We start from the raw sequence: 25734 nt of genomic DNA, 5'->3' as shown, positions 1-25734 counted from the left end.
AGAAGAATGTATGACGCTCGGAACTTGTTTGGACACGACATGATTGCCTCATCGTACCAATCGTTGTCACACTTCTAAAAATAAGCTACACCTTCAGGAACAGCAGTTCGGCAATGGTTATGTTTACGCCACGAGTGAGTATTTTTGGTCAAGTTGTTGCCTTTTAATTTCCATTAATTTTTTCCCGATTAAAAAAAGAAATTATATAACGAACTGGAGGCGGCGACAGTGTAGAAGGCATTCTATCTCGTAAGTATTGTAATGCGTGACAAATGTCGACCATTGTTTACAGTAACCTTTCCTATCTTCTGGAATGTTATCTTGATATGTCATCTGAGGCTATTATGTTCACAGAAAAACGATGTTTGTTTTGTTTAATTATATGTGGAACACGTGCATTAGATTTAGTTGCGTTGTCAACGTGATTTCTGTTGTGGATTAAAATGTTTACATATTTCGTTGAGAAACAGTGATTATGCATTGACTTAAACCAGACGCCTCAGAAACCGGAAACTCGAGGTAAACAAGCCCTTTAAATTTGTGTGGACTGGAGCTCTAGTCATAAAGCTGAATGAGGGAAAACTTATCAGCTGAAATTTCAAATGTTTATATGATTTTTTTTAACATTTACAAGAAATGGTGTGATTTGAAGTGCTAAATGGAAAATTTAATATTTAATGTTGTGAAAAAAACATGGTTTCAAAGGTCTAGGGGAAGAATGCCCCCATGAAACCATGAGAGAAATTGTGAAGTGCATTTGAAAAAGAATGGTTTGTTTCAAAGTTTAAAAAAATGTGACTTCTGAAGTTGAAATATCTGAAATACCAGCGAAAACTGTTAATGCGTCGCAAGAAAAATCTGAAATGAAATTGAGAAATAGATGTTTTCCTAAGTTAGCATTTTTCCTAAGAAAAAAGAAAGCTGAAGTGATGTTTGACATGCAGTGTTTAGCGCCGTCGTGCTGGTCCTAAGCCGTGACAAAAGACGGGAGTTTAAAAATACGTAACAAAAATCACAAATTAGAAAACAGAGAAGCAGATGAAGTATTAAGAATTTATTTATTTATATATTTTTTTTTTTGTGAGACGTAGTGTTTGTGGTAAACTAAAGTACCCAAGATTTAGAGTCAGTATTTTTAGTAGACTGAAATAGACTACAGAGAGGCACCCACTGCTAATGAAATCATTCTCTATTTCCTTTTATAATGGATGGTTATGTTTATGGTACTAACAGAACAAGCTACTGGTGCTGCTGGGAAAATATTGTAGCATGCGTGGTAACGCATCTTCTTATAGCAGATACTTTATTAAAAATAAACCAGATCTCTTCAGTGACGGTCGAAATACAGTGTTTCCCTACCTGGCGGTTGTATTCAGTGGCCTACACAATACAGCCGACGCGCAAATATGGTTGAATCTTTGTTTAATTAGGAACTATAGGTATATCAAACCGCCGAGCCCCCTTCCCGTACCCGTTTGCTGGGAAGAGTAGCACAGGCGATATGGCGTTGTGACGAGTGTAAATATCGCTGTCATAACTCCCGGCCGTGGTTAGCATACAGCTGTTTACACACCTCCCGGCGCTATTTTCAGTAATTAGCCTGATGGCGGTATGCACGCACTGATCCAATCTCATTCTCATTCCCTTAGAATAGGTGGGTTGACGGTTTGTCTCGGTGGGCGGGCGGTGCGAATATCAGTATCCATCGTAAAGCAAACTGCCAGGCTTTAGTAATACTTCGAAAAAAAAAGACTATTATGTTGATGAATTCTTGCAAATATTTCCATGAATCTATTTTAGTTGAGGTTGCTATCTTTATGCCATTCTTCTCCTGGATGTGACACCCCAGTCGATTATCTACCGTAAGAAGCAATAAATAGGCTCATTTTCGCAAAGATTAATGTGCCTGAGAGTGAGGAGAAATTACCACACAATGGGAAGCATAACTTTACGTAGGAATAGTTAACAAATGTATATATAATCCTCGAAGTGTAAATTACTCTTTCTCTGTGATAATTGATCTAAACTCGTTTTCATGAAATTGTGACGTGTTAACTATTTGGCTAGCGGGACACCGAAGTTGCACTGTACACGTCGAGCCCTATTTTATTAATAAAGTGGAGTTATCCGTATTTCTCCAGTACACACACACACACACACACACACACACACACACACACACTAACTTCTCTCTCAGTATCTTGTATTTCTTTATTTCCGTTTCATGGTCAGTGTTATCAATTACAGTTTTTTATAATTATTTTATTACTTATCATTGGGATTTCCATCCATGTTAATGATAAAAAACCTAATCACGAATTCTGCTGTTAGCATTGGTAGCAACAGCGCTGATTATTATTATTATTATTATTATTATTATTATTATTATTATTATTATTATTATTATACTTACAGTTTCCCGCCCTCTCAGTTGGCTGATGGCCTTGTTCCCTATTGGTGCTTATGTTTAATAATAATAATAATAATAATAATAATAATAATAATAATGTTAACTTCTTGCTGATGTTCGGCAGTTTCCTCATAAATAGTAAATAAGCTATGTGGCGAATGAACAAGGAATTCCATTTTAGATTGCATAGACAAAAAACCTCACTATCAGTTCAACGACATTTTATTGCTTTATACGCGGGCGCTCTCTCTCTCTCTCTCTCTCTCTCTCTCTCTCTCTCTCTCTCTCTCTCTCAAACACACACACAATTATACAGTATATATAATTTATATATATATATTTATATGTTTATATGTGTGTGTGTGTGTGTAATTCGGTTATTTAAAGTAATGCATTTTCTCTCCTTCAGCGTGCACATACAACGTTAAATACTTATAGAGAAACTGCACAATCTTGGCGTACTGTTTACAGTTTCCATAACTGCTGAAAGACAATCTCGTGCTTTGCTTTAAATTTGTCTTAGTATTTTTAGACTTCCTAAGTACTCACTTTCGTTTGTTTTAGTTCGTATTATATAGCAACAGTGTTTGTGCTGGTAACACGTATTATAACTGTTACGATGACCTGACATTCTTCCATTTTCCTGATGGCAACCCGACCACTGACACTAGAAAGACCATTGTTTGCAGGGAAAACGCAGGAAAACTTGCTGCAAATGTGCCTCTGGGACTTCGGTTGATTTTGCAAGTTTGTAAGTGATTGATTTATCTTTCAGTACTGATTTTCCAAGTAGTGCTAAAATTTAAAATAAATTCCGTGAAGTCAAGAAGTCTGTATTTTCTCTCAGGGTGAATGTTTCCCACTTTCTCTTTCTGGATGTTCCATTTTCCCCGTCATGTGGAACATCACTATTATGAATGAAGTGTTCTCTTCTTTTTTCAATCTGTAGATATTCTGTCCTAGTTTCAATGTGGTTTCCCCAATTCAAATTCAATAGCCTCAGCTGTTTAGTTATGAGTGATTTCATAAGGTGGATTTGGTATTTAACCTTTCAAATGTTTACATTGCACTTGTGCTGCATAGTCCCCGTTTTTAAATCTCAAACCAGTCTTTGTCTCCTTAATGTCATTTGTGTCAATCAGGAAAACATCACAAAGGTAGTTTTTGTTTTGCAAACAACAGAATATCCTGAATAATTAAAAGTACGTCTGGCAGCGCCATCACTGAGGATCGATGTCCTTGAGAGCATCCGAAACGATTACCGTTCCCCGCCTGTATTATTTCACTACAATGCTTTTTACCATCCACGCAAGTTGATTTGCATTCATGAGGTATGCACATTCTACCGCATTTCGTACAAACAGTCAAAGGGGATTCTGAGTCGGGTCAGATTTGTCATCTTGGGTGGGGAAAGTTTAAGCCCGGAAAATGGGTTCCACCAACGGAAATGAGTCTCGGACTGTTAGTGGCCATCGCGCGCCCAAACAAAACAAGAGGCGAATCGGTTAAGTCACATACGAATATTTTAGCGGTACCAAGGCCCCGGGAACGTAACAGCCCTTGAAACCGACACCATGGACGTGACTAGTGTTAGATAGGTAAGACTGTCTGGTCGTGTTGAGCGTAAATGAGGAAATGTCACATTTACGAAGGGAAAGAGAGAGTAGGGGGGGGGGGAGGCCTCAAGCAGAACAGCATGGCGCTTTTATTTATTTTCAGTTGACCCCGACCCTGGCCTGGCCCCTCTCTCTCTCTCTAGTTTCATTTTGACCTTTGACACGCCCGGCTTTTGTTCTGGTTTCATTTGCTGCCTGTTAAGCCGTAGGGTCGAGGAATGTTTTCGGTCGAGCACCGGAAAGCTCATTGAGAGTCGAGAGGCTTAAGTAGCAAAGTAACTTATCTAAGTAACTTCTTGTTACTTACTCTGATTTAAATTTAAAAATTATATTTTCTTCCAGGTTGCAGTTCTAATCTATGGGAAAACTAATTTGGGTGACTTGGACGGCACTAGGCCCCTTAACGTGTAATCCCGGTAGTGTGGGTTCGTATAACTCAGGTTAAGCTTTCCGTGACTGGCAGGCTAAGTCTGATGTAGACTTGCATAGACTTTTTGACCCTATTTAACTTATTCCAAAGTGTGATAGGCAATGCCCTTACCCCTCTTATTGGACTAGGTTAGCCATTTTAATTCGTTATAGTAGAGAAATGGAAACCCAGCCCATGTTTCCTTTGTTATGCACAAAGCTTGGTTGTACCCTACTTGACCGGGCCTGTTTTGGGGTTAAAAGTTAACTTTGTTCCCCAGATTGCCATGAGTCACTGCTACTAATGATGCCCAAAAAACTGCTGTTAGTAATGCACAAGAAACTGCAACTAATAGTGCACAAGAAACTAAAACTAATAATGCACAAGAAACTGCAGCTAATAGTGCACAAGAAACCAACTAATAGTGCCCAAGACGCTGCAACTAATATTGGACAAGAAACTGCAACTAATATTGGACAAGAAACTGCAACCAGTAGTGCACAAGAAACTGCAACTAATAATGCACAAGAAACTGCAACTAATAATGCACAAGAAACTGCAACTAATAATGCACAAGAAACTGCAACTAATAATGCACAAGAAACTGCAACTAGTAAAGGACAAGGAACTGTAACCAGTAGTGCAAAAGAAACCGCGACTAATAGTGCACAAGAAACTGCAGCTAATAGTGCACAAGAAGGTGTTAGCCAAGGGTGGTTCATGTAAAAGATTATTGGTTAAATGTAGTGATCCAAATACTGTTGATTCATTAAGGTAAATCATATATATGTATATATTTTTTTATCATCTAGAGAGTGAGCAAGATGGAGAACGACATTGGTTGAGGAGCCTGGTTTTTTAGGGTTACCAAGAAAATTAGTAAAATATTCAGAGGCTCGGTATATTGTGAAGAACGTCATGTAAACATTGTCTCTGTTACAGTATAGGCTGTAGGTACTGAAGCTAAGTTTGTACAGAATGCTCAAGAATATTGTAAAAAAAATAAATGTAGGCTAGCCTTGATCATTATATAGTAGGGTGAGATTATGTTGTACGATAACGGATAACCGGAAAAAGGAATTGGTAGTCAGCCATTCGCAAAAAGATAAACAGGAAGGTGGAAACTCTGGGAATTATTACTCAGTATAATATAATTATAACATTACTTCAATATCATATGTCACTCATGAAGGAAGTTTACGTATTAAATCTTATAGTGCTTTTAATCATTACAGTTTAAAATTTATGTAGACAGAGAACAATGAATGAAATCGGTTTAAAATTATGAACTTTGTACTTCGCTCTGAAAATCAGCATTACAACTGGTGAATAAAATGAAGGTATTGCAACTTATTAATAAGATCTATTGACTTTTTCTTTTCATGCAAGCATACAATAAACCTTAAAACATGTCTGTATTTTGTTGCATTTTTTGAGATTTCAAAAAAGTGTGAAATGAAAACGTAAGTAATTTTTCTTTATCTTAAAATGTTTTTTAGCCTCCATATAATGAACAATTAAAACTTTTACTTTTATAATAATTACCAAGGTTTTAGGATTTATTCAGATTGTGATTCATTATTTATACTATTTAATTTTTCAAAGAGTCAATTGTTGTTCATATACTGTATATGAATATGTGACGTACTTTAGACTAGTTTGAAGTCCCAACAGAATCTTGAGCTTATTTCCAAAAATTCAGATGAAATTAGTGTTGAATGATGTAGTGTCAGAATTTGATAATATTATTTAGTTTCAAATGACCACATGGCTGTTACTTTTCAAGTTAACATGCTGTGAAAAATACGCCTGCCCCATCAGTATTTTGTTTTTTTTTACATTGATCATCAAACCTCCCAGCGTACCTTGCATGCATCATGATTACAATGAAAATGAGTTAGTATCACCTTAGCTTATTTTTACCTTAGGTAAATGTAGCCTAGCTTATGCTAGTAATATTTAACAGATACTGACAATTCTTAAAGTCTAGCTTACTTTGCAGATTTCTTGGCATTTGGAAAAGATGGCACATAAAGGCATAGAAATTTGTATGTGGTTGACGTTATTAGTTTTTAAAATTGTTCAGGGCTATTGCACTGCCTTTGCAGTGCAACTTTTTTGGTCAACATTTTGTAACTGCCTTTAAGTTGAACAGTTTGCAGAATATTGGTTAAGTTTTATTTTAGGGGCTAAGCTTATACCCATTTTCCACGGAATGATAATGCATTTCAATGCTTTGTGCTCTAAGATTAAAATTTGCTCTAAATGGTGTGCAGTGATTACATTGTTTTTCTTAGATTGTTGTGTTGCTTAGTTTTGTTGAATGGAGAACTGCATCAACAGCCAGGTGCAATTTAGGCTAGCCATACTTCATAGTGCAGCTTGTTCAGTAGGGGGTTATTTCCACCAGTGCATTACATGCTGTCCACTGTGTGCACAACTAAAGGTTGTTTGCAGTGCTGCTTTGGCCCTGAGCCACTTTTTTAGCTTTTCATTATACATATTTTTGTCTTCTATCTTGCTCTTTAACTTTTCAAACTATTACTTCTTAGTGCAGCTGTAGGGTTTTCTCCCAGTTACACTAGGAGGCCTTTTTACTTCACAATTATTTTCTTGATCACTTTGTCTTCTTGTGGAACCACTCCTACTTCCTCTTTTCACCGTCTTATGTGCTGAGTGGCTGAAATTGCATCAGTTCTTGGCTCTGTTGCCTAACTTTCATGAGTCGTTCATTCATTCACCATGTTGTTTGTAGCCATGTAAATGCTTTGTGTGTTTAATAATACCACAGCTCTCTCAAACCCATTGTTTGCATGGCATACTGTCTGCATTATCAAGAGATGCTATGCTATTTTCTGAATGGACTACCCTACTTCAGGACTGAGATCTAAGTCTTTTCCCACGAGTAAAACTAGCCACACTTTGGCAGGGTCCTGTTTTCCGGACCATCACCTTTTAGGACAGACAAGAGGGTATGAGAGCCAGCTTCCCCCGTTTACCTACCTGGCTACCTGACTAGGAATTGACCCTCAAGGTGTCAACAGCCATGATTTCCAGACATCTCTTCCCCCCTTGAGGATGAGTCTCTATATAAAGACAATGGTTTGTATCCTTATGGGATTAGATGACAAATCTTAAGATTAGTTTTTATATCTCTAAAATATACAAACCTGACTTTGTTATAATCCCACCTCTATTACCACACCATTGCCGTACTGCTTAAGAGAAACTAACGATATGCACATTGTGTACACAGGCAGATACCCACAGTCCAGCACAATGACTTATTTTAAAACCTTGTTTTTAAGCTTCAAATGGGCCCAGCTACACCAAGAGGACTTGTATCTATATGAAAAAAAACTCAGGTTTGTATATCTAGGAGACATGGAAATTATCTTAAAGTTTGCCAGTTTAGAACGTCTCGATAATCATGATTGTGTTAATTCTTTAATCTGGCATGTAATTTATTATAGTACGGGCTTTATTTTTTCATATTCTGGTGCTATATTATCTTTTTCTGTTCTGGATCTTGGTGATTTTAGTCGTTTGCCACAGATAATGTACGTATTTAGTGAAGGCAGAGTATGGTATATAATATCTGCTGTGAGGGTTAACTCTGATTTTGTTATTTTTCCTTATTCATTTGACATTTCATGATAAGGTTGGTTGTGTTATATATAATTTTTTGGACAAAATTTGTGATTTTTAAATACCGTTTTGTAACGCTCTTCTTTTTTGTTTCAGGTATATGATCACCCATTGTATGCAAAATTAATTTGCCCATTCAACGCAGACATAGGTGTGATTGTTTTGCCATGAACAATATGCAGGTCAGTGTGTTGAGAGAAGTTTGGAAGGTTGCCTTGTACAGTGGCTACTCTTCTTTTAGTTTGCGTGCCATAGTTTTCCTCTGTTGCAACTTTGGAAGGATCTCTCAGACTGTGAAGGCTTTTTTGTATGTATTTTGTATGTTTTTGTTTTTCCATGTGTATGTTACCTTTTCCTATAATGGGATTATTGGGAATGTAGTAGTGGTTGGTCTTGCTGGTAGGATTTTTAAATGATGACCTTGTAAATAGTAGTATGAAAGAAGTGAAATTTCACTAATATGTTTCATGTGTTCTTTGGGCATTGTAGCTTGATAAATTTGGAGTGCAGCTTATGTGGATTTAAACTATGTCATGAGCAGGAGTTTGCCTCCAATATGAACCAGGGAATATTATCTTGTGTCAAGCCCAAAATGACAATCTCAACAGACTGAATGCATGTTGACTTGGAATTTTCTATATTTTCTGAAAAGTAGCTCATTATGTAGAATCTAACATACTATAACACTGATTATCTCTCAAAGAACAACAGTGTATCTTGCAAGGAGAGAGGACATACTTTCTGTTCCTCAGGGGCAAACATTAATGAGATTATCTTGATATGGCTGGGGAAGAAAGAGCTTGGGGAATCATACGAAGTTAGAGAAGTAAACCAGTTACTTCTTTTAGGGGAGTTTTGGAGAATTGTTGCCATCATGAAGAGATGAATTATAAAAAGATGAAACCAGGATAGGAGCCATATTAGGAGGAGCAGTGGGAAAAGCTGAAGCAAATGACCATGAGGCAGCAACTGCAGCGAGAATACAGTTAGATACCATTAGATGTGTTGAAACTCAGTTTCTTTGTAAATTTCTCTTTCTCCATTTTTTAGCTGCCTCGGAAAAAGGGGCCTAGATGTTTTCTGTCAACATAAAAGACACCTATTTTGATGTCTCCATCCACCAGCAGTCTTGGAAGTTTCTTCACTTCGTCTTTGAAGGCAGTGTGTTTCAATTTTGAGCTCTCTGTTTTGGCCTGAGTTTTGCTCATCAGGTTCTTACTATGGTTCTGTCCGTTTGCAAAATGGCTGCATCAACTGGGTATAAAGATTCTCCTCTATCTGAATGAGAGGATTGCCTGAGGGCAAGACTGCAACTGTACGTGTCGCTGATTCCAGACCCTCCAACCTGTGCAGTGGATCTGGAATCTTCACCTGTGCGTTTTCCCCATTCGCATTGTTGCAAGGGGCAATTCAGAAATTCCAAGTCCAGGAATACTGTCATGGTCCTGATCTCCCCTTGGTCCAGGAAGACCTGGTTTCTAGATCTATGCAAATTTGAGTTAAAATTCCCAGACTTCTCTCCTTGTGGAACCCCCATGCTGTAGCTAACTGCATGGAAACTATCAATAACTCCTTAGAGCAAGAGAATTTTCTAAAGTGTGTAGAGTCTCAATCCTTGTTCCTAGGAGAAAATCTACTCTTGACTTGTATTGGGAACAATGGTCTCTGTATAGAGAGTGGTGCAGACCTAGAGGTATCTTGAGCACTCATACTAACATTAACAATGTAATACTGCTTAGTTCTTTAGATTCTTGAGATGTGCTAAAGGACTTTCCGTATCTGCTATTAAGGGGTATAGGTCTATGTTGTCCTCTGTTTTAAGGCACATTGTATTAGAGTTACTCTTTGATTTGGACTTGCGAGAAGCAATTCACTCATTTCAGCTAGAAAACCCTAAGATAGTACCCCCTCTTTTGTCCACAAACCTTTATATAGTAATTAGGTATTTAAAAGGTGCTCCTTTTGAACCCTTAAATGAGTCTTCCTTGAAGTCCCTTATAGTCAAGACTATTTTTGCTGTCCTTAGCTTTGGCTAAAAGGGTAAGCAAACTGCAGGCTATTTCCTCTTACATAGGCTTTTTGTTTAGAGGAGGTGAACTCTCCTTCTTGTCTTCGTTCACAGCTAAGAACAATTTCAAAGCAAAGGTCTTACCTAAGGTTTATTCTATCCCATGTCTAGATAACTTAACCTCATGGGAAAAAGAATTGCTATGTATCATGGCTTAAACCTGTGAAAAACCAGCAAAGAAGCCTTTTTTGTTTTGGTGGTGAGTAGCTCTCTCTCTGCTTTGTCTTCAGCATCTAGATCTGCTTCACCTCACAAGTTCTTTTATTGTTCAAAGCCTCACACCAACCAGCATCTCAGACCCTTCACTCCTCAAAATCAGCAGTCATCCTCAAGCCATATCTTGGTTACGGAAGAGAGAACCAGAAGTGAAGAAGAAAAAGTATCTTCGTCTTTTGGCAAAGATCTCAGGTTTTCAGACTTGTTGACTCAGAGTAGGGATCCTCATTTCCTGGATCTTAAGAAAAGGATTTCTTGTTGCTGGGAAATGCTAATTTCTTTGATCTCAAGAAAAGAGTTTCTTGGTCCTAGGAAAACAACATTTTCGTAGCAACTGTAGAGGTTGCTTTTCTTCAGCCTCCAAGTATTCATGACATCCTTGGAAGAAAAACAGTTGTAATTATAACATTTAAACATGTTATTTTAGTAATGATTCGTTAATGAATGTCCTGTATGTATATTTTTAGCATACAAGAGAATTTCTCATTATGAGCCCTGATCCAGTTTGAACCCTGATTTGGTTGGAATGGAAAATGAAAGGTTTCTCTGAAGAAAAATGGAGATATAGGGGTGCAATTGCATGTGCAGGTGTAGATGAGCATGGACAGGTAGCTAGTCAAGAAGAAAGTGAGAGAAAAAATTGCAAGTAATAAAAATATAGAGAAGGTTAGCAAGAATGTTAAGGAGAATGTGAACATCTTAGAGTGAGCATGACTCTACAGAGGACATGGTAAGTCAAGTGAGTGAAGTGGCAAAATAAGTTACCAATGCTTTTTTTTTTTTTTGTATGATATAGTAATAAGAATTTGGCATAGCTTTTTTCAATCTAGCTTTGCAAAATTTTTGTGCCTCTTGAAGAAAATTTGAATTTCCATTTGATAAATTTCATAGTTGGGAGTGAGAGTATGAAGTCCTTGCTAAAAATATGACACATAATTGAAGGGCCTCTTAGCATAACTTATTCCCCGTATTGTATACAGTATTTGTGTAGCTAGATTTTATCTTTCATCACTCTCTAGGTTGCATCCAATCCACTTTTATATCTAAGGTTTTCCAAAAACAGCATATCCCTGAATTGTAGTTTTATTTTCTGATGTGAGGTTTGGGGTCCTACTTCTGCATTTTGGTATTACTGTTGGATTTTGCATTGATATGGATTAGTATTAACCAGACCTCCAAGTTAAATACCTGTTGTTGGTCTGGCCATATATAATAAAGGTAAATTAATGATTATGGTTGAGAGCACCCAATAATCAAAATGTACATTGTATACATTGTATTGTATTGTGATATAGAAATATTGTATGAAGACTGGAGTGCATTCATAGCTCTTATTTAAACGTAAAAATTTGACTAAGTTATTCCAGAATTATAATCCACTATAATATAGGTAATCGTTTTATAAAAACAAAAAAGTGAAATATGTTGTCAGATAAATAATAGATTGGAATGATGATGGTGAATTAAAGAACCATTGAAGCTAACATATATGATTATGGCATATACTGTATGTAAAGAAGTACTGGACTATATATTGATTCATTGGTATACAGTTGGACTGAAAGTGTCAAATTTTAATTATTATTATTATTATTGTTATTCAGATGAAACCATTGACTTGAAATTCAAGCGTCCAAAGAATAAGGTGTTAGGAAGAAGCCAGAGGAAGTAAAGGGAAATACAGAAAGAAGAGATAAACTTGTTAAAGAAAAAAAAATTAATAAATAGATAAAAATGTATTAAAATACAAGAATAGTATTAGGGTAGTAATGCATTGCATTTCCACTTGAACTTCTAAAGTTCCAACTGCACGACATCCTCTGGGAGGCTGTTCCACAATCCAACAGTGTGATGAATAAAGGACCTCTGGAACTGAAAAGTTTGACAGCAAAGCACATTTACTGCATGTTTGTGCTGCTGTTCAGTGAATCTGGTTGCTCTTGGCAGATAAAGAGGGATCAGGGATCAATTGTGAATATGAGAGATCTCTGTTGAAATACAACTCATGAAAAAGTGATAAACGAGAAACCTACCACCACAATCCACTATATCTAAAATAGATAAATCTGTGGCAGAAGCAGACATCCAAACGAACAATGGTATTCCAGTAAAGGAAGTACAAATGACCTAAAACAGGTTGCATTGATATTATCACTGTTATAAAAATGAGGCCTTAAAAACTTTTGTGCGTCATTTGCTGAAACTTTAGACGTTTCTCAAAAGTTAGATGCGAGTCAAAAGTTACACTTAGAATAGTTAAAGCTTCAGACTCATTCAGCAAAGTTCCATCAACCTGAAGGGGAGGATGGGGTGGGAACTCTGTATGAGATCTGCTAATTAATAGTGTTTTTGTTTTACTGGAGTTCAGCCCCATACTGCACCAATTACACCATGTCCCAATTGAGGCTGAAGGCAGCTTCAATTCTCATAAGTGGAGGCTTCACTACACCCACAAGTGTTGCATCATCGGCATACTGAACAACCTTGTTTTCCAGGCCAACAACCATATTGCTGTATACACTGAAAATTACAGTGGACCAAGAACACTGCCCTGTGGAACTCCAGACACAATAGGTCTTGGTTCGCTAAAGATCCTGCCCACAGCATCTCGCTGCTGCCTTCCTGTAAGGAAAATAATTATATATAATTATATATACTGTCACATCATCATTCATCTACACAAGATAGATTAAAAATGAACAGCAATTGAGCTTCCTTGCCATGTACCCTCTATCTGCAATCCTTCAATTTCACTTTAGATTTAGTAAACATAGGTACGTGAAATTCATCTCTCTCTCTCTCTCTCTCTCTCTCTCTCTCTCTCTCTCTCTCTCTCTCTCTCTCTCTGATGTGAAACATTATGTTGCACTGACAATCAAATTATGTTGAGCAACATTTCCAAGCAAGCTTTAATCCTTTCCAACTGTAATCTAGTTTCTTGTATAACACTACTTAGAGGATAATTCAGTCACAGAATGCTGCATTTTCCAAAGCAATTTTCTACATAGAAAAGCCTAACTAGATCCAAATCAGGCATTTCTTTGTTGGCATATTGGACAAGCAACTGAAAATAAAATGAACACAGAAATATTCCTGTAATTATGAAACTTTATACAGTACTATTGTGGCCTAGATTTAAAAATTGCCCCATCCAATCAAATTGCATCTCTCATTTTAAGCGTTGCTTTCTTTTACATTCAAAAAAAAAAATTTGAGGATCCATAAATTGTTACTACCAATCTCTAATTTACCTTTTAGGATGACTGCTAATATGCGGTGCTAGAAATTTAACATGCAATCTTAAATCAGAGAATCAGGCTGATAGAGTATATTAAACATTTCCCAAAGACATTTTTCTAATTTTTTTTTATTAAATAGTTAACCAGACCACTGAGTCATTTTTAGTCTGAGTAAGGCTTACCAGAAAGAATTTATCCTGTAATGGATGTAGAGAAGTTAAATAAAAAAAAAAAAATTGGACAGCTAAATCTCAAATAAAAAGAAAAAGTCAGAGTAGTGCAACTGGTGCTTAGGGGAAACTTCCAGAGAACCTTTAGTACTGCCTACAGTGACTTGCTCAAGGCACACTGCAGTATTGATGAGTTCCAAAAGCTTTCTGTGGTGTTGACGTTGCTTAAGTACTGTATATCGGTATTTACAGCTTAGCTGTGATTTATTGTACTGAAATTGAACTTGTGAAATACAGAATTTTGATTTCTTTTGGTAAAATACTGTACAGTACCAAGAAGATTGTAGTGTTGGTAAATGTTCTTAGAAAAGATGCGAAGCTTTTGGTTTTAGGATACTGGAAGGAATAGACTCCTTATATTTTGTGTACAGGAATTACTGATGCTTTTCTCTTGCATTACAGAATACCTTGCGCCCTGATGGAGGGAAAGTGTCGCCCATCAACTTTGTACTAACAAGAGTTAAGGGACCCATTTCCTCTCCTTCAGAAGATGCCAAAATCTATCAGTCTTCCTCCTTACCCCTACCAGGGATTGGGGGTGTGGAAGAAACACTACAACATGTATGTTGTGATCGCCTGTTTACCACCACATTGCACTACCAGTCTCACCTTATAGATAAGGCTGAGACTGATCAGGTACACGAATTTAAATTACTTGAAATGGGTTTGTTGCGGTGTTCATTGTGTTCCATGTGGGTGCAGAATAGTGGGATGTCTTTGCACCTGAGAAAATTTCATGGCATTATAAAAGTCAATAAAAATGCCACGTCACTCGGTGAGCTCTCTAGTGATAATAATGCAGAGGCTACGCCAAAGCCTGTGAAAAGTTATGTGATTAAAGTCAGTGGTCAGACTGTGTCTGCAGGACAGCCACTTGGTGGCAGTTCCAGCAATAAATCTAATAATAATATTGAAGTAACTTCCAGTGCGAGTCTTACCAAACCAGCATATAAATTAATAACGTCGGATGGAAAGGTTTATCCAAATATACGCCTTCAGAACTCCTCCGGTGGAATAGGAGGGAAGATCATTGTGCGACCGTCTGTGCCGTTTAACAATGGTGTACCTGTTGTGACCTATGGGCCTCGAATCATTATGAAAGCTAATAGAAATATATCGGATGGAAAGATTAGAATGCCTATATCCAGTAAAACTGGCATGTGCAAAGTTTTACCCGCTGGTAGTGCAGTGTTGCAAAACAGTCCTCCTTTTGCCAAGTCAGTCAGTGGTGTCACCACTGTGCAGATCAGTGGTGGGAATATTGTGGCCACTACAAGTTCAAACAAGCTGTCAAAAATGAAGACCAAGCTCTGTGCAGAATTAGGGAAACCATTAATAAATGTTGATAAGAAAATAATATCTAGAACTTACAAGGTTGTAGAAAAGTGCCCAAGTAACAAGACTTTGTCCGGAAAAAATGTAGATTTAGAAAGGACAAATAAAAATAAAAGTACGAATGTGGGTGTTGAAACAACAGTAAAATCTCCTGGCGAAAAAAGTGAGGCGTCTCATACCAGGACTAAAGGAGTGAGTAACAAAAAGAAGGAATTGATGCTAGACATGGAAGGTCCAGATGAAAAGCTTGCATTTTTAAAGTTTAATCATTGTGATGATATATTTGAGGAATTTGCTTTAAGTTTAGAAAAAATTCAGAAGGAGAAAGAGTCTCTAGCAAAGAAAGGGAAGCCCAACACCAAACAAAAATCTGTACTTCCTGTAAGCACTCAAAGCATTGTACCTAGAGAAAAGGGTGACTGTAATGGTAAAGCAGAGAGATCAAAGCCTGTGTCCAATAAAAAACGCCGAAAGCAAGTCCTGAAGCCTGTGCTGGAACCAGGAGGTGACGTCAACATGGAAACTCCAATTACTAACAAAGTGAAAGTGAGGAAAAAGGGTAAAAATGTGTTAACAGACAGTGAATGTCATACACCTAAAGTTGGCAAAAGAACTAGTCCAACCATCTCAGTTAATCCAAAGAAATATGGAAGGAAATTTAAAGAGAACAAATGCGATACTCCTAAATGCACTCCAAAGACATCTCACCAGACACCTAAAGGCAAACGTGGTGGTGGGAAAAAGAAAAGGCCAGTTGGACGCCCTCGCAGAGAGGAAGTTAGTGAAGTGAGCACTCCTAATTTATCAGGGTTGGACACAATGTTTAACGAACAAAGTCATGAAGATGTTGAGAATGAACCGGTATTGTCACCCAAACACGAAGAGGAGGAAAATATTCCTACTGTAGAATTGGACCTGTTTACTCTATCCTCGCTTAATGAAAAAGTATCTGTTTTGCTCACCGAGCCCCATAACCCAGATTTTAAAGTTTACGCCAGCATGGATGCAATATTTGTTGGAGATTCCGCTCTTGGTGATGTAACAAACCAAATTGGGTATGTGACAGACTCAAACAATGTTGTGTTTGTGAATCCTGGTCATTTCCTCTTTCCCAATGTGCAGGAGCTCGATAAATTTGTTCCTAGCTCAATACTGACAGTAAAGGAAAAGATGAACTTGTCACCTAGAAAGTTGTGTAAACGTGCCACTGATGGTAAATTATCAGTAATCAGTAAAGAGAATCAGTATGTTAATGAGAGTCCAAAGGGTATGGAACATAATCAAGAATCTCAGGGAAATAATAAGAGAGAATCTAAGATATCTCCTGCTAAGAAGAAAACTAGTATTGCAGACAGTAAGGTACACTCTTATACTGGGCCTAAAAAGTCATTGAAAGACAAAAGTTTAGGGTTGATGGTATCAAGCAGTGATGTTGCACGAGATAGTAAGGAGAATGTTCCCCTTGCCAGAATGGATGGGTCTTCTGGAAACTCAAAGGATGTGAGGGTAAGACGACGTAGTGCTCGTTACAGTGGAGAAAATAAAGGAGATGAACAGATGCCTTCGATTTTAACTAAAGATGAAGAATTGTCTAGTGCTGAAATAGAAATTAAGAAAGGAGAGCCTAGATCCAGAAGAATGTCAGAGAGTCTGAAGTTAGGGAGAAATGTGCAGGTAAAGCACCTAATTGACGATCAAGGTAAAGAGGAAAGTGTAGACTGTGACAAAGTTTTGAAAGTAGTGATATCTCCTATCAAGTCAGAATTCCAGAGCTTGGTACAAGAGTTGAAAGAGGGACTTCTAAAGTCTTCAGAGAAGCACAGGGTAGCACTTTTGTTTGATGGTGACTGCCCTGAAAGAATTCCGTATAAAAAGAAGCTTGATTGTAATTTTAAAGATTCAAATGTCAGATCTGAGGACAATGACACAGTTATTTTGAGTAAGCAAAGGTTGCGAACTAGGTCAGCAGATAGTGTTCCATGTGGAAAAGGCTCTAGAGCCAACCCTCTTCCTAGTGATATTAGTAGTAATACATATAACCGTTTGTCCAGACGGAAAGGTCGATTAAAAAGCGAAAGTGATTCTTCGTTTAGGACACAGCATAACAGTGAGGAAACAGAAATCTCGGAGCAAGCATTGAAAATGACAGTGTTGTCTCAAAGTAGACCTGAATTTAGAAATAGTGGTAGTACATCAGAGAACAATAGTGATGGCGTGTCTCGTAATGGGAGAAGAAAGTCTCTTTCCAAAAGTACCAGTGAAAGTCTGTCCGAAGAAGATTCCTCAACGGCTGTGACGGCACTGGCAGAAAATTCTGTGATAAAAGGCAAAAACTTTGATATTAAAAATGAACCTAGTGTAATTAGAAATCGACCAGTAAGAGAGAGAAGACCGAGTTCTAAGTGGCTTGAAAGTTTAGCCTTTGGTAAGTGCTCTAAAAAGCTTTCTACACCCAAGCTCAGGACTGAACGGTCATTGTCAGACACCAGTGATCAGTCAAGCTCTGGAAAATTAGGGAATAATGGTGAAAGTGCAAAAACACTTGATATGAAAAAACTAAGGGATGAAGTGAGATCACTTACAATTATTTCAAGAAACCAAAATGGAGGGCCAGGTATAGCAACAAATAACAAAGATGTAAATGTGGATAGTGTACTGTGTGATAGTGAAATCAGTGAGTGTATCCAGAGTAAAGTATATAATAGTAATGTTGGCCATAAAAGTATTGATCATAATGAAACCTCAGCTGTTTTAGCCAAGAGTAAAGCTGAGAGTAATGATGATTGGGAAAAGGGAAGTGAAATGGTAGAAGATAGTGTTGGGGATTTATTGGATATTGATAGAGCAGGAAACTTAAAAAACAGTGTAGAAGATGAGACAAGGGACACAGAAGTTAGTCATGAGGAGGAATTTTTGTGCAAAATTGATGGATCACAGAAATTGAATCTGCAACAAAAGACAAAAAAGAAGAAACACAAGACAATTCAGTACAATACTCATGTAGAAAGTATTATAGATGAGATGGTAGTTGAAGCTGATAACAAAATGACAGTTGGCACAATAATTGACAGTGAAGCTATAAACCAAGATAAAAAAGAAAAACTTTTGGAAGGTGGAATGGATGAAGACAAAATGAAGTGCACAGTGGGAAACATTGATGACTGTAAGGAACTAGGTGTTTGTTTTGAGGAAGTCGAGGATGAAACAGATATTAATGTAAAAAGTGAGAAACAGGAGCAGCCACTTGAGAAAGGTACTAAGGGAGTTGCTACTGAGGTATGTTCTTTAATGAAATGTGATGGACAGGTATCAGGTTTGAGAATAGAGCAAAAAGTTACTCAAAATGATGAGGGTACTGAATGTCGTGAGTTGTCACTGCAACATGACAGACGAGACAAAAAGAATGACTCTCTTGATGATGTATTTACCAGCACTGTAACAAAGTTAGATCTTTCAGAAAGTCTTGAATATTCTGGGGAATTGAATTGTGAAGGTACAACTCTTGTTTCGGAAGATTCTTTGTGTAAGAGCGTTTCTGGTAAAGAGATTTCTAGTGTAGATTCCAGTGGTGAAAGTACAGCAGAAAGTTGTACAGGTGAGTTTTTGACAAGCAGTGAAGAGAGTAGCACTGAACAGTCTTTAAGTATAGCTGAGGATGATGAAGTAGTAGTGCAGAGGAAGTACAAGGTTGATCTTTGTAAAAGTACACTACTTTCTAAAGTAATTAGAATAGATGAGGAGATATCAATCAAAGTGAACCAAGAGGAACAAGCAAATATCTTTTACACTTTAAACAAAGGTGATTTGTCTGATGAAGGCCCTGACTCGCCTGACGGAGCAAGGAAGTTCACCGATTTTGAAGAGGACAAACTTTTGGAAGAAATTTTGGATGAACCTGAGAATTCACCACAAGAAAAATTAAACTTTGTGGAGGAATTGGAAAAGTCATCTAATAGGAAAGGTTTACTAAAATGTGACAAAAATACAGAGGGTTTAGTCAAACATAGACCCAACACACACGCAAAACTAGAAGAAAATCGTAATCAAAGTATGATGAGTACATTCAGTGAATTTGAAGGGGTAGAATCAGATTGGAATGAGGACAGTGAAAGCGAGGAAGTACCTTGGACAAACCATGAAAAGAGTGAATTGAGGGATCATAAATTTCTAAATAATTTAGAAGATAATCATAAAATTTCAGATTTTTTGGTAAATGATACATTAGTTGGAAACCAGAAGGAAGAGATTGTTTGTAAGGATGAAAGATCTACTAAATTAGATCTCACTCAGGAAGGGATGGAATGTAAAATAAAGAGCTGTGATGCTGGATTCCTTAGTCAACCCACATCTGATTTCATGGCTTATCCCGAAGATGGGTGTGAGAATGATGTTTCTTCAAATGTTGTTGGTAATTTGGAAAAGACAGTTGAAAAAAGTATTACTAATGTAAAACTGCCAGAAGCAGCCAGTTCTACCAAAGTGTCTGAAGAGGTGAACATAGAAGTTCCAGTGAATCCCAAAATCAATTTTGAAAATACCCCAGCGGGAAGCTTTGATTCCTCAGAGGAGACTATTAAAAAAGAAGCAAGTACCAGAGATTTACAGTTGCAAGAAGAGGGTAAAGATACTGATATCCATGAAGAGATTTGTAAGGAAGATGATGCTGGTGAAAAAATCTCAGAAAAAATCTTAGGAAAAGAAATTCTTAATGATACTGAAATGTGTATGAAAGAGGTCCCTACTAATATTGGCAACTCTGTCATCAAAAGGGATGTTTCACCAAGACTTTCCAAGGAGTTGAGTATTGTGTGTTCTGATTCCAGTACTGTGGGTAGTAGGTCCCCTCCAGGTAAAAGAGAAAAATGTAGGAGCCCTAGAGCTACAGGTCCTTTGTCACCCTTAAAAACTTCACCACCATTGTGTCCATCTCGGGAATGGCATGGACGAGGAGCTAAACTTAAAGCTCAAGTACTTATTCAAGATCAACAGTCTGGTGTTACAACTCAAGTCCTTATTCATGATCAACAGACTGGTGTTACTAGTTCTGAGAGAGGAAAACATTCACCCAGATCTACAGCTCATTCTCCCTTGAAAATTTCACCCGAATTATCTCCACCACGGGAATGGCACGGTCGTGGAGCTAAACTCAAAGCTCAAGTGCTTATTCAGGATCAGCAGACATATGTTACTGATTCTGAGAAGGAAAGACATTCACCCAAATCTACAACTGATTTGTCTCCCTTGAAAGTTTCACCAGAATTATCTTCACCTCGGGAATGGCACGGCCGTGGAGCTAAACTTAAAGCCCAAGTGCTTATTCAAGATCAGCAGACATATGTTACTGATTCTGAGAGAGAAAGACATTCACCCAAATCTACAACTGATTTGTCTCCCTTGAAAGTTTCTCCCAAATCTACAACTGATTTGTCTCCCTTGAAAGTTTCTCCAGAATTATCTTCACCTCGGGAATGGCATGGTCGTGGAGCTAAACTTAAAGCTCAAGTACTTATTCAGGATCAGCAGACAGGTGTTATTGATTCTCATGTAGTTTGCTCTAGTCTTGGTATTTCAGACGTTAAGGGTTTTGGAACGGATGGGTTAGATGATAAATCAGGTGCTCATGTGAAAAGTGAGAAAGATAAGACTTCTTCAAGTGCTAAAATTACGAGTCCAAAAGCTAGTGGAGTATCCCATTGTAATACTGGAGTTTCCGTGAAGTCCCCTAAACCTCCTAAATTGGTACACGATGATCGTAAGTGGCAAGCAAGAGGAGCCAAACTGAAAGCACAGATTATGATTAGTGACCAGCAGAATGGCCAAATGAACACCTTAGTGGAACCAATGGACAAATGCTACTCCCCAGTCCTCAAGTCTCCTCCTGCAAAGAAAGCAAAACTTGGAAGTCCACCTGTGAATATGAAAGATATTAGATCATTCTTCACAGTTCAGAAGCCCTCAGAACAAAAATTTAAGAAAGGTGTGAGTGGATCTGATGCCACGCCTAAATCAAGCTCTTCCACACAAGCTAACAATTTGATAGCTGACTCACCCAGTTCACCTAGCTCTGCAAGCTCTTCAAGTGCCTGGAAAATTAGATCTCCCAGTGCTGATTTTACTAATAAACATTCTTTGCTAGATGACATAGCTTCTGATGAAAAAAGCTTTGTGAAAGCTAATCCTGTCACTAAACCTAATGATAAACATAAATGGAATGGCACGATCATCCATCACAATGAAAGTGACAACTGGAGTGGCAGAATGGTCAGTCACATTGCAGCTTCCTCCACTATGCTAGTATCTCCAGATAACAGTAAATCTAGTGAACCAAACCACAAGGTTAGTCCTCACAGTGCTGAAACTTCCTGTATGCCTCTGTCTCCAAGTACAGGTAATAGTACTTTTGTAAAACCAGAGCTTCATAGTTTAGGTTCTACCAAACTCCTTAGCAGTCCACAGTGTATAACAGACTCTTCTAACAGAGATAGTCCTCAAACATTCAGGAGGAGGAAGTTAAAATTATATTCTGTTACAAGTAGTGACATAAGAACATTTTTTGCTCCAGTTAAAAGTGTCAAAAGAAAGCTAGAATCCGCACCACCAATTGATTGCAAAGCTGTAAAATGGGAAGAAGAAAGTTCCTTGTTGAAATTACCAAAGACTGCAGATGTTCCTGAGATCCATCCTTTGCAAACTACCTGTCATCCAAGTAAAATCATATCTGAAAAATTCCAGACGTTAGACTCGGAAACCTCACCAGACTTTGAGGGCTTCCTGTATGGTTCAAGGCAATCAGGTGTCCGAGCCAGAACTTTAGTGAGATTAATAACACTTATAAAAAATAAAAAATGGTATGGATTGGGCAATTTTCCATTTCCTTTAGATCAGTTATGTGACTGGAATGATGGCATGTTAGAAGACAGATTATTTGATAAGCATTCATAGATGCAACTTTTTACTGTAAATAAAGCATTCTTTTATTCAATAGCGAAGTGTCCTATTGTTCCGTATTTCATTTGTATTACATTTGATTCAAGAAAAGAATTAATATATATTTTCACATGCCCCAAGACTTATTTTTATTCATTTGTATAAAAAATCATGCCAGGTTAGTATTCAGTATAAAAACTCCAAAAGGGTTTTTGTTTTTGATGAATCAATACAATGTATTGTGTATCGAGATGATATTTTTGTACAGTATTCCCTTCTCTTTACCCCTGTACAGTTTACTTGCAATATTTGTTGTGAGACTAATAAAAAAATATGAGAATTTGACTTTATTACCCTTTAAAATCTCTAGCTTAAACTAGTTTCATGGTTTAGAAGCCAGATATTTTGTCTTTATAGTATCTATCGGTGTTATGAATAGAGGTATGGTAATTAGGTTATACCCAAGAATAATTTTATAACTAAATTTTTTTTAATACAAATTTATGTTTTCGTTACAGACCTGTTAATTTTACACAGCCTGGTTTTGTGATGCACTGGTATTCCATGTACATAATTGTTTAAGGAAAAACTTGTCTAAATCAATTTCATTTTCATACAGACTCATTCCTTAATGCCCTCAGTCATAAAAAACTTTTGTCTGAAGGATAGAAATAGTATCTGTAGTATCAGCTACTAAAGTGCTGCCATGTCTGTTTCATATGACCACATTGCCCAAATCTCATGGGAGGGAGGATCAGCCTTTTGATTCCCCTTGTAGTGGTGTCTGAAGGATAAGGAGAGCCTTTGATGACTAAAGTGTCAGGAATTAAGATGGAATGAAAGAGAAACATTTATTGTAAGGGTACCTCTCTAGGATGTAGAATAAGGCATATAAAAAGCAGGTTGAAGAGCTCTGTTCAACTGTTTGTTTGTCATCCTGGGTCTCGTATAACCATGGAAATGCCTGCTTAATCCCCTGCCGAGTGGTATTCTGCTCTGGGACTGCATTTGGTTGAAGTACCCAGAGCGATCTCCCTTGACCCACTCTTATCAGTTCGTCATGTATAGAGGTTTGAGGTTTTCCAACATGTCCATGAGAACAAGGCTTTTCTTGCAGAATTGCTTGGGGTATATCGGGTCATCTCTGTTGGGCCTCGGCGAACACAGGCTAGGGAAGTGGGCTGCCACCTCCAATTACTGTTGTAGATGGGGTCTGTCTCTGACTGGAATACATTTTAGTGGATCGGTGATTTGTCCAACCTATTGGAGTCAAGCTCCTCTCAGTCTGTGGTAAAGCCAATCACTACCTTGAGTCAGATATGATGAAATGATATGGACCTGCATTTTTTGACAGAATAGTCCATATTCACAGGAACTTCCGATTCCTGAGTGCGATGCAACTCATTCTCCGCAGCTAACTGAGGTGCCATAGAGCCATGGGAGGCCTGGGATCAAGATCTTGCCCTCAAAACAGTTTTCAACTATCCTTACCCTTGTCAAAGCATGTTGGGAAGCTGCACAGCCTTCTTATCGTGATCAGCGCTCGGAAGAATGGGGACCTCTCTCCTTGTTCCTGGTTGGACCCATGTAACAACTTGATTCTGTTCTGCAGTTGGTTTCTGCAAGAATAAAATCCTGTGGCATTTAGTTTGATCATTGAAGTCTGGCAATAAGGTATGTAGTTAATGGTGATGGGATACCAAAAGTTAAGTATACCTTAGTTTTACCAGACCACTGAGCTGATTAACAGCTCTCCTAGGGATACCACCATCCACCTTTTGGTAACACAGTCGCCTTTTCTTTGGCTGGTGTTACATCTATGTGACTGCTACTACTGTAGTAATAGAACAACTTGACTTGATTAAAGCTATGTAAGATTTAAATATTATTTGTTTGTTGATTGGGGTTCATTTGGTCTGGGATACTTGAACATTTAGTATAATGTTTTACTAATTTGCATTTTGTTTTCCTTGTGATTGTGCAGTGTCAGGGATGCTGGAAAAACAAATGGACATTTTGTCTTGTTTTGGCCACCTATTTTTAAAAAAAAATTACTTTAGGTCTACAGGTTTCTTGCTTTATAACCATTACATTAGGGTTCATAAAGAATAGAATATCATCTTAACAGAAAGACTTGGTTTGTATATTAGAGAAATGCTGTAAATTATGAGATTGATATTTGTTTCTTTTTCAGATGTGGATTGTTCAGTTTTTCCAGAGGAGTGCCTGTTTTATATCAGCCCTCATGCTTTCACCCCCCTTGATCTTTGGACTACTGAAGATGGAGGCTGAAGGTTGTCTTTGTGATTATCCTTCTGTATTTCCATGGGGCATTTTCTCCTCTTATAGAGGAGACAAGTCTTTACCCCTTCTTTGGGATGTAAGCCCTGGAAGAAGCCATAGGTTGGTCATGATGACTTGTAACTGACCAGTAGCAAGACATCCATGGGAGGTTTACTTTGGTTCCTTGACCATTCAGGACTGCTGTATGGTATACGACATCCATCACAGGCTGATGTTCCCTTCAACAATAGAGGTGACAAGGTGTTGACAGGTGATGGAGAGCTGAAACGATGCTTTTATCAGGAGTCAAGATCTTCATCCCTGAGGATTATGGTTTGCCATCTGATCTTGCCTTTTAAGCTTTGACTCAAATGCTGTAGGGGAAGGGGAGAGGGATAGATGAGAAGTGTGTAGAGAATGAACCAGGGGGCTTTTCCCTGAGCATACCCATTCCCCAGGCATTTGTTCTTTTTGAGATGGAATTCCTATCCTACAAGGCTGCTTGCCCTCTCTCCTCTCTACCTATGAATTTTGTATACAGTTGGTCTTGGATAGGCACTCAAGAGGCAGGGGAAACATCTCATCTTAATCTTTAGATTCCACATGAAATACTTCTTAGTAATTACCCATTTAGTTACATCAGCTGAACTCGTCAGACTGTCATGGGTCTGTAGTTGAACAGTCCCTTTGACTATGAATACCACTAGTTACATCATCTGAAGGTGTCAGTCATGGTTCCTTTAATTCAACACTCCTATTGACCATGACTACCACTATCTCAGCCAGTGTGTGTGGTGTGAGTGGGGTTCAGTTACCTTCTCTCAGGGAGTATAATCAGCACTGTTCTTATTCCTAGGAATCAGACACAAGACAACTGGAACTTTGTGCATGATGGCATAGCCCCCAGCCAACTGGAAAGTGAGCTAGGCACCTTCCTTACTGACCCTGTCCCCTTTGTGTGAACCTTTCATGTGGGCTACACAACCTACCAATCCAAAGATAATGTTCTGAGGATTTGTTCCCTCTGTGCTATCTTTGACTAAGCCGGGGGTGGAGGGGTTTATAGTGCTATCATTTACTTCTGGGTGACAATACAGCTACCAACTGACCTTGATTTTCCCATTCTGTGAACAGGAAAAACAGGACTTCCGTAACTTTTAGTGGTGAACCAAACTTGAAAAAGGCTCTGTTACCTCTCACATCAGATACCAGATTCTTTAAGGAATACAGGAGCCTTCCTTCCTGTGCTCATACACTTTACAGGGGAGCTGGCATTACCTGATGGTGGTGGACAGTCCTTCCAGTTTCTTATCCTAAGCACAGGGTATTCAGGAAGCAGCCGAGGTACATTTC

General features: G+C 38.0%; 2 protein-coding genes across 9 annotated transcripts; both read left to right on the top strand.

Moving 5' to 3' along the window:
• The first annotated feature begins 115 nt into the window (after positions 1–115).
• On the top strand, positions 116–22438 carry LOC136846702 (uro-adherence factor A-like). 8 transcript variants are annotated; one of them, XM_067117793.1, is made up of 3 exons: positions 116–134; positions 8180–8265; positions 14239–22438. In XM_067117793.1, the coding sequence occupies exons 2-3, from the start codon at positions 8251–8253 to the stop codon at positions 22111–22113; spliced, it is 7890 nt and encodes a 2629-aa protein (XP_066973894.1). In that variant the 5' UTR covers positions 116–134; positions 8180–8250; the 3' UTR covers positions 22114–22438. The 8 variants fall into 8 exon arrangements, with proteins under 8 accessions (XP_066973894.1, XP_066973893.1, XP_066973899.1 ...); XM_067117792.1 differs by lacking the exon at positions 116–134 and adding an exon at positions 2842–3161; XM_067117798.1 differs by lacking the exon at positions 116–134 and adding an exon at positions 2989–3161 and having other exon boundaries at positions 8180–8390.
• On the top strand, positions 4814–5161 carry LOC136846346 (variant surface antigen D-like). The gene has a single exon (XM_067117145.1). It carries the CDS (start codon positions 4814–4816, stop codon positions 5159–5161), a length of 348 nt encoding a protein of 115 aa, XP_066973246.1.
• Positions 22439–25734: the final 3296 nt, after the last annotated feature.

The sequence above is a fragment of the Macrobrachium rosenbergii genome, chromosome 15, assembly GCF_040412425.1.
Source record: "Macrobrachium rosenbergii isolate ZJJX-2024 chromosome 15, ASM4041242v1, whole genome shotgun sequence".
In the NCBI taxonomy this organism is placed as follows: domain Eukaryota; kingdom Metazoa; phylum Arthropoda; class Malacostraca; order Decapoda; family Palaemonidae; genus Macrobrachium; species Macrobrachium rosenbergii.
The sequence above is the reverse complement of the archived record's forward strand: the minus strand, read 5'-3'. Positions and strand labels throughout refer to the sequence as shown.

Excerpts from the sequence above, each read along its gene's own strand:
- LOC136846346 (XM_067117145.1), top strand. The coding sequence starts at position 4,814 with ATGCACAAGAAACTGCAGCTAATAGTGCACAAGAAACCAACTAATAGT.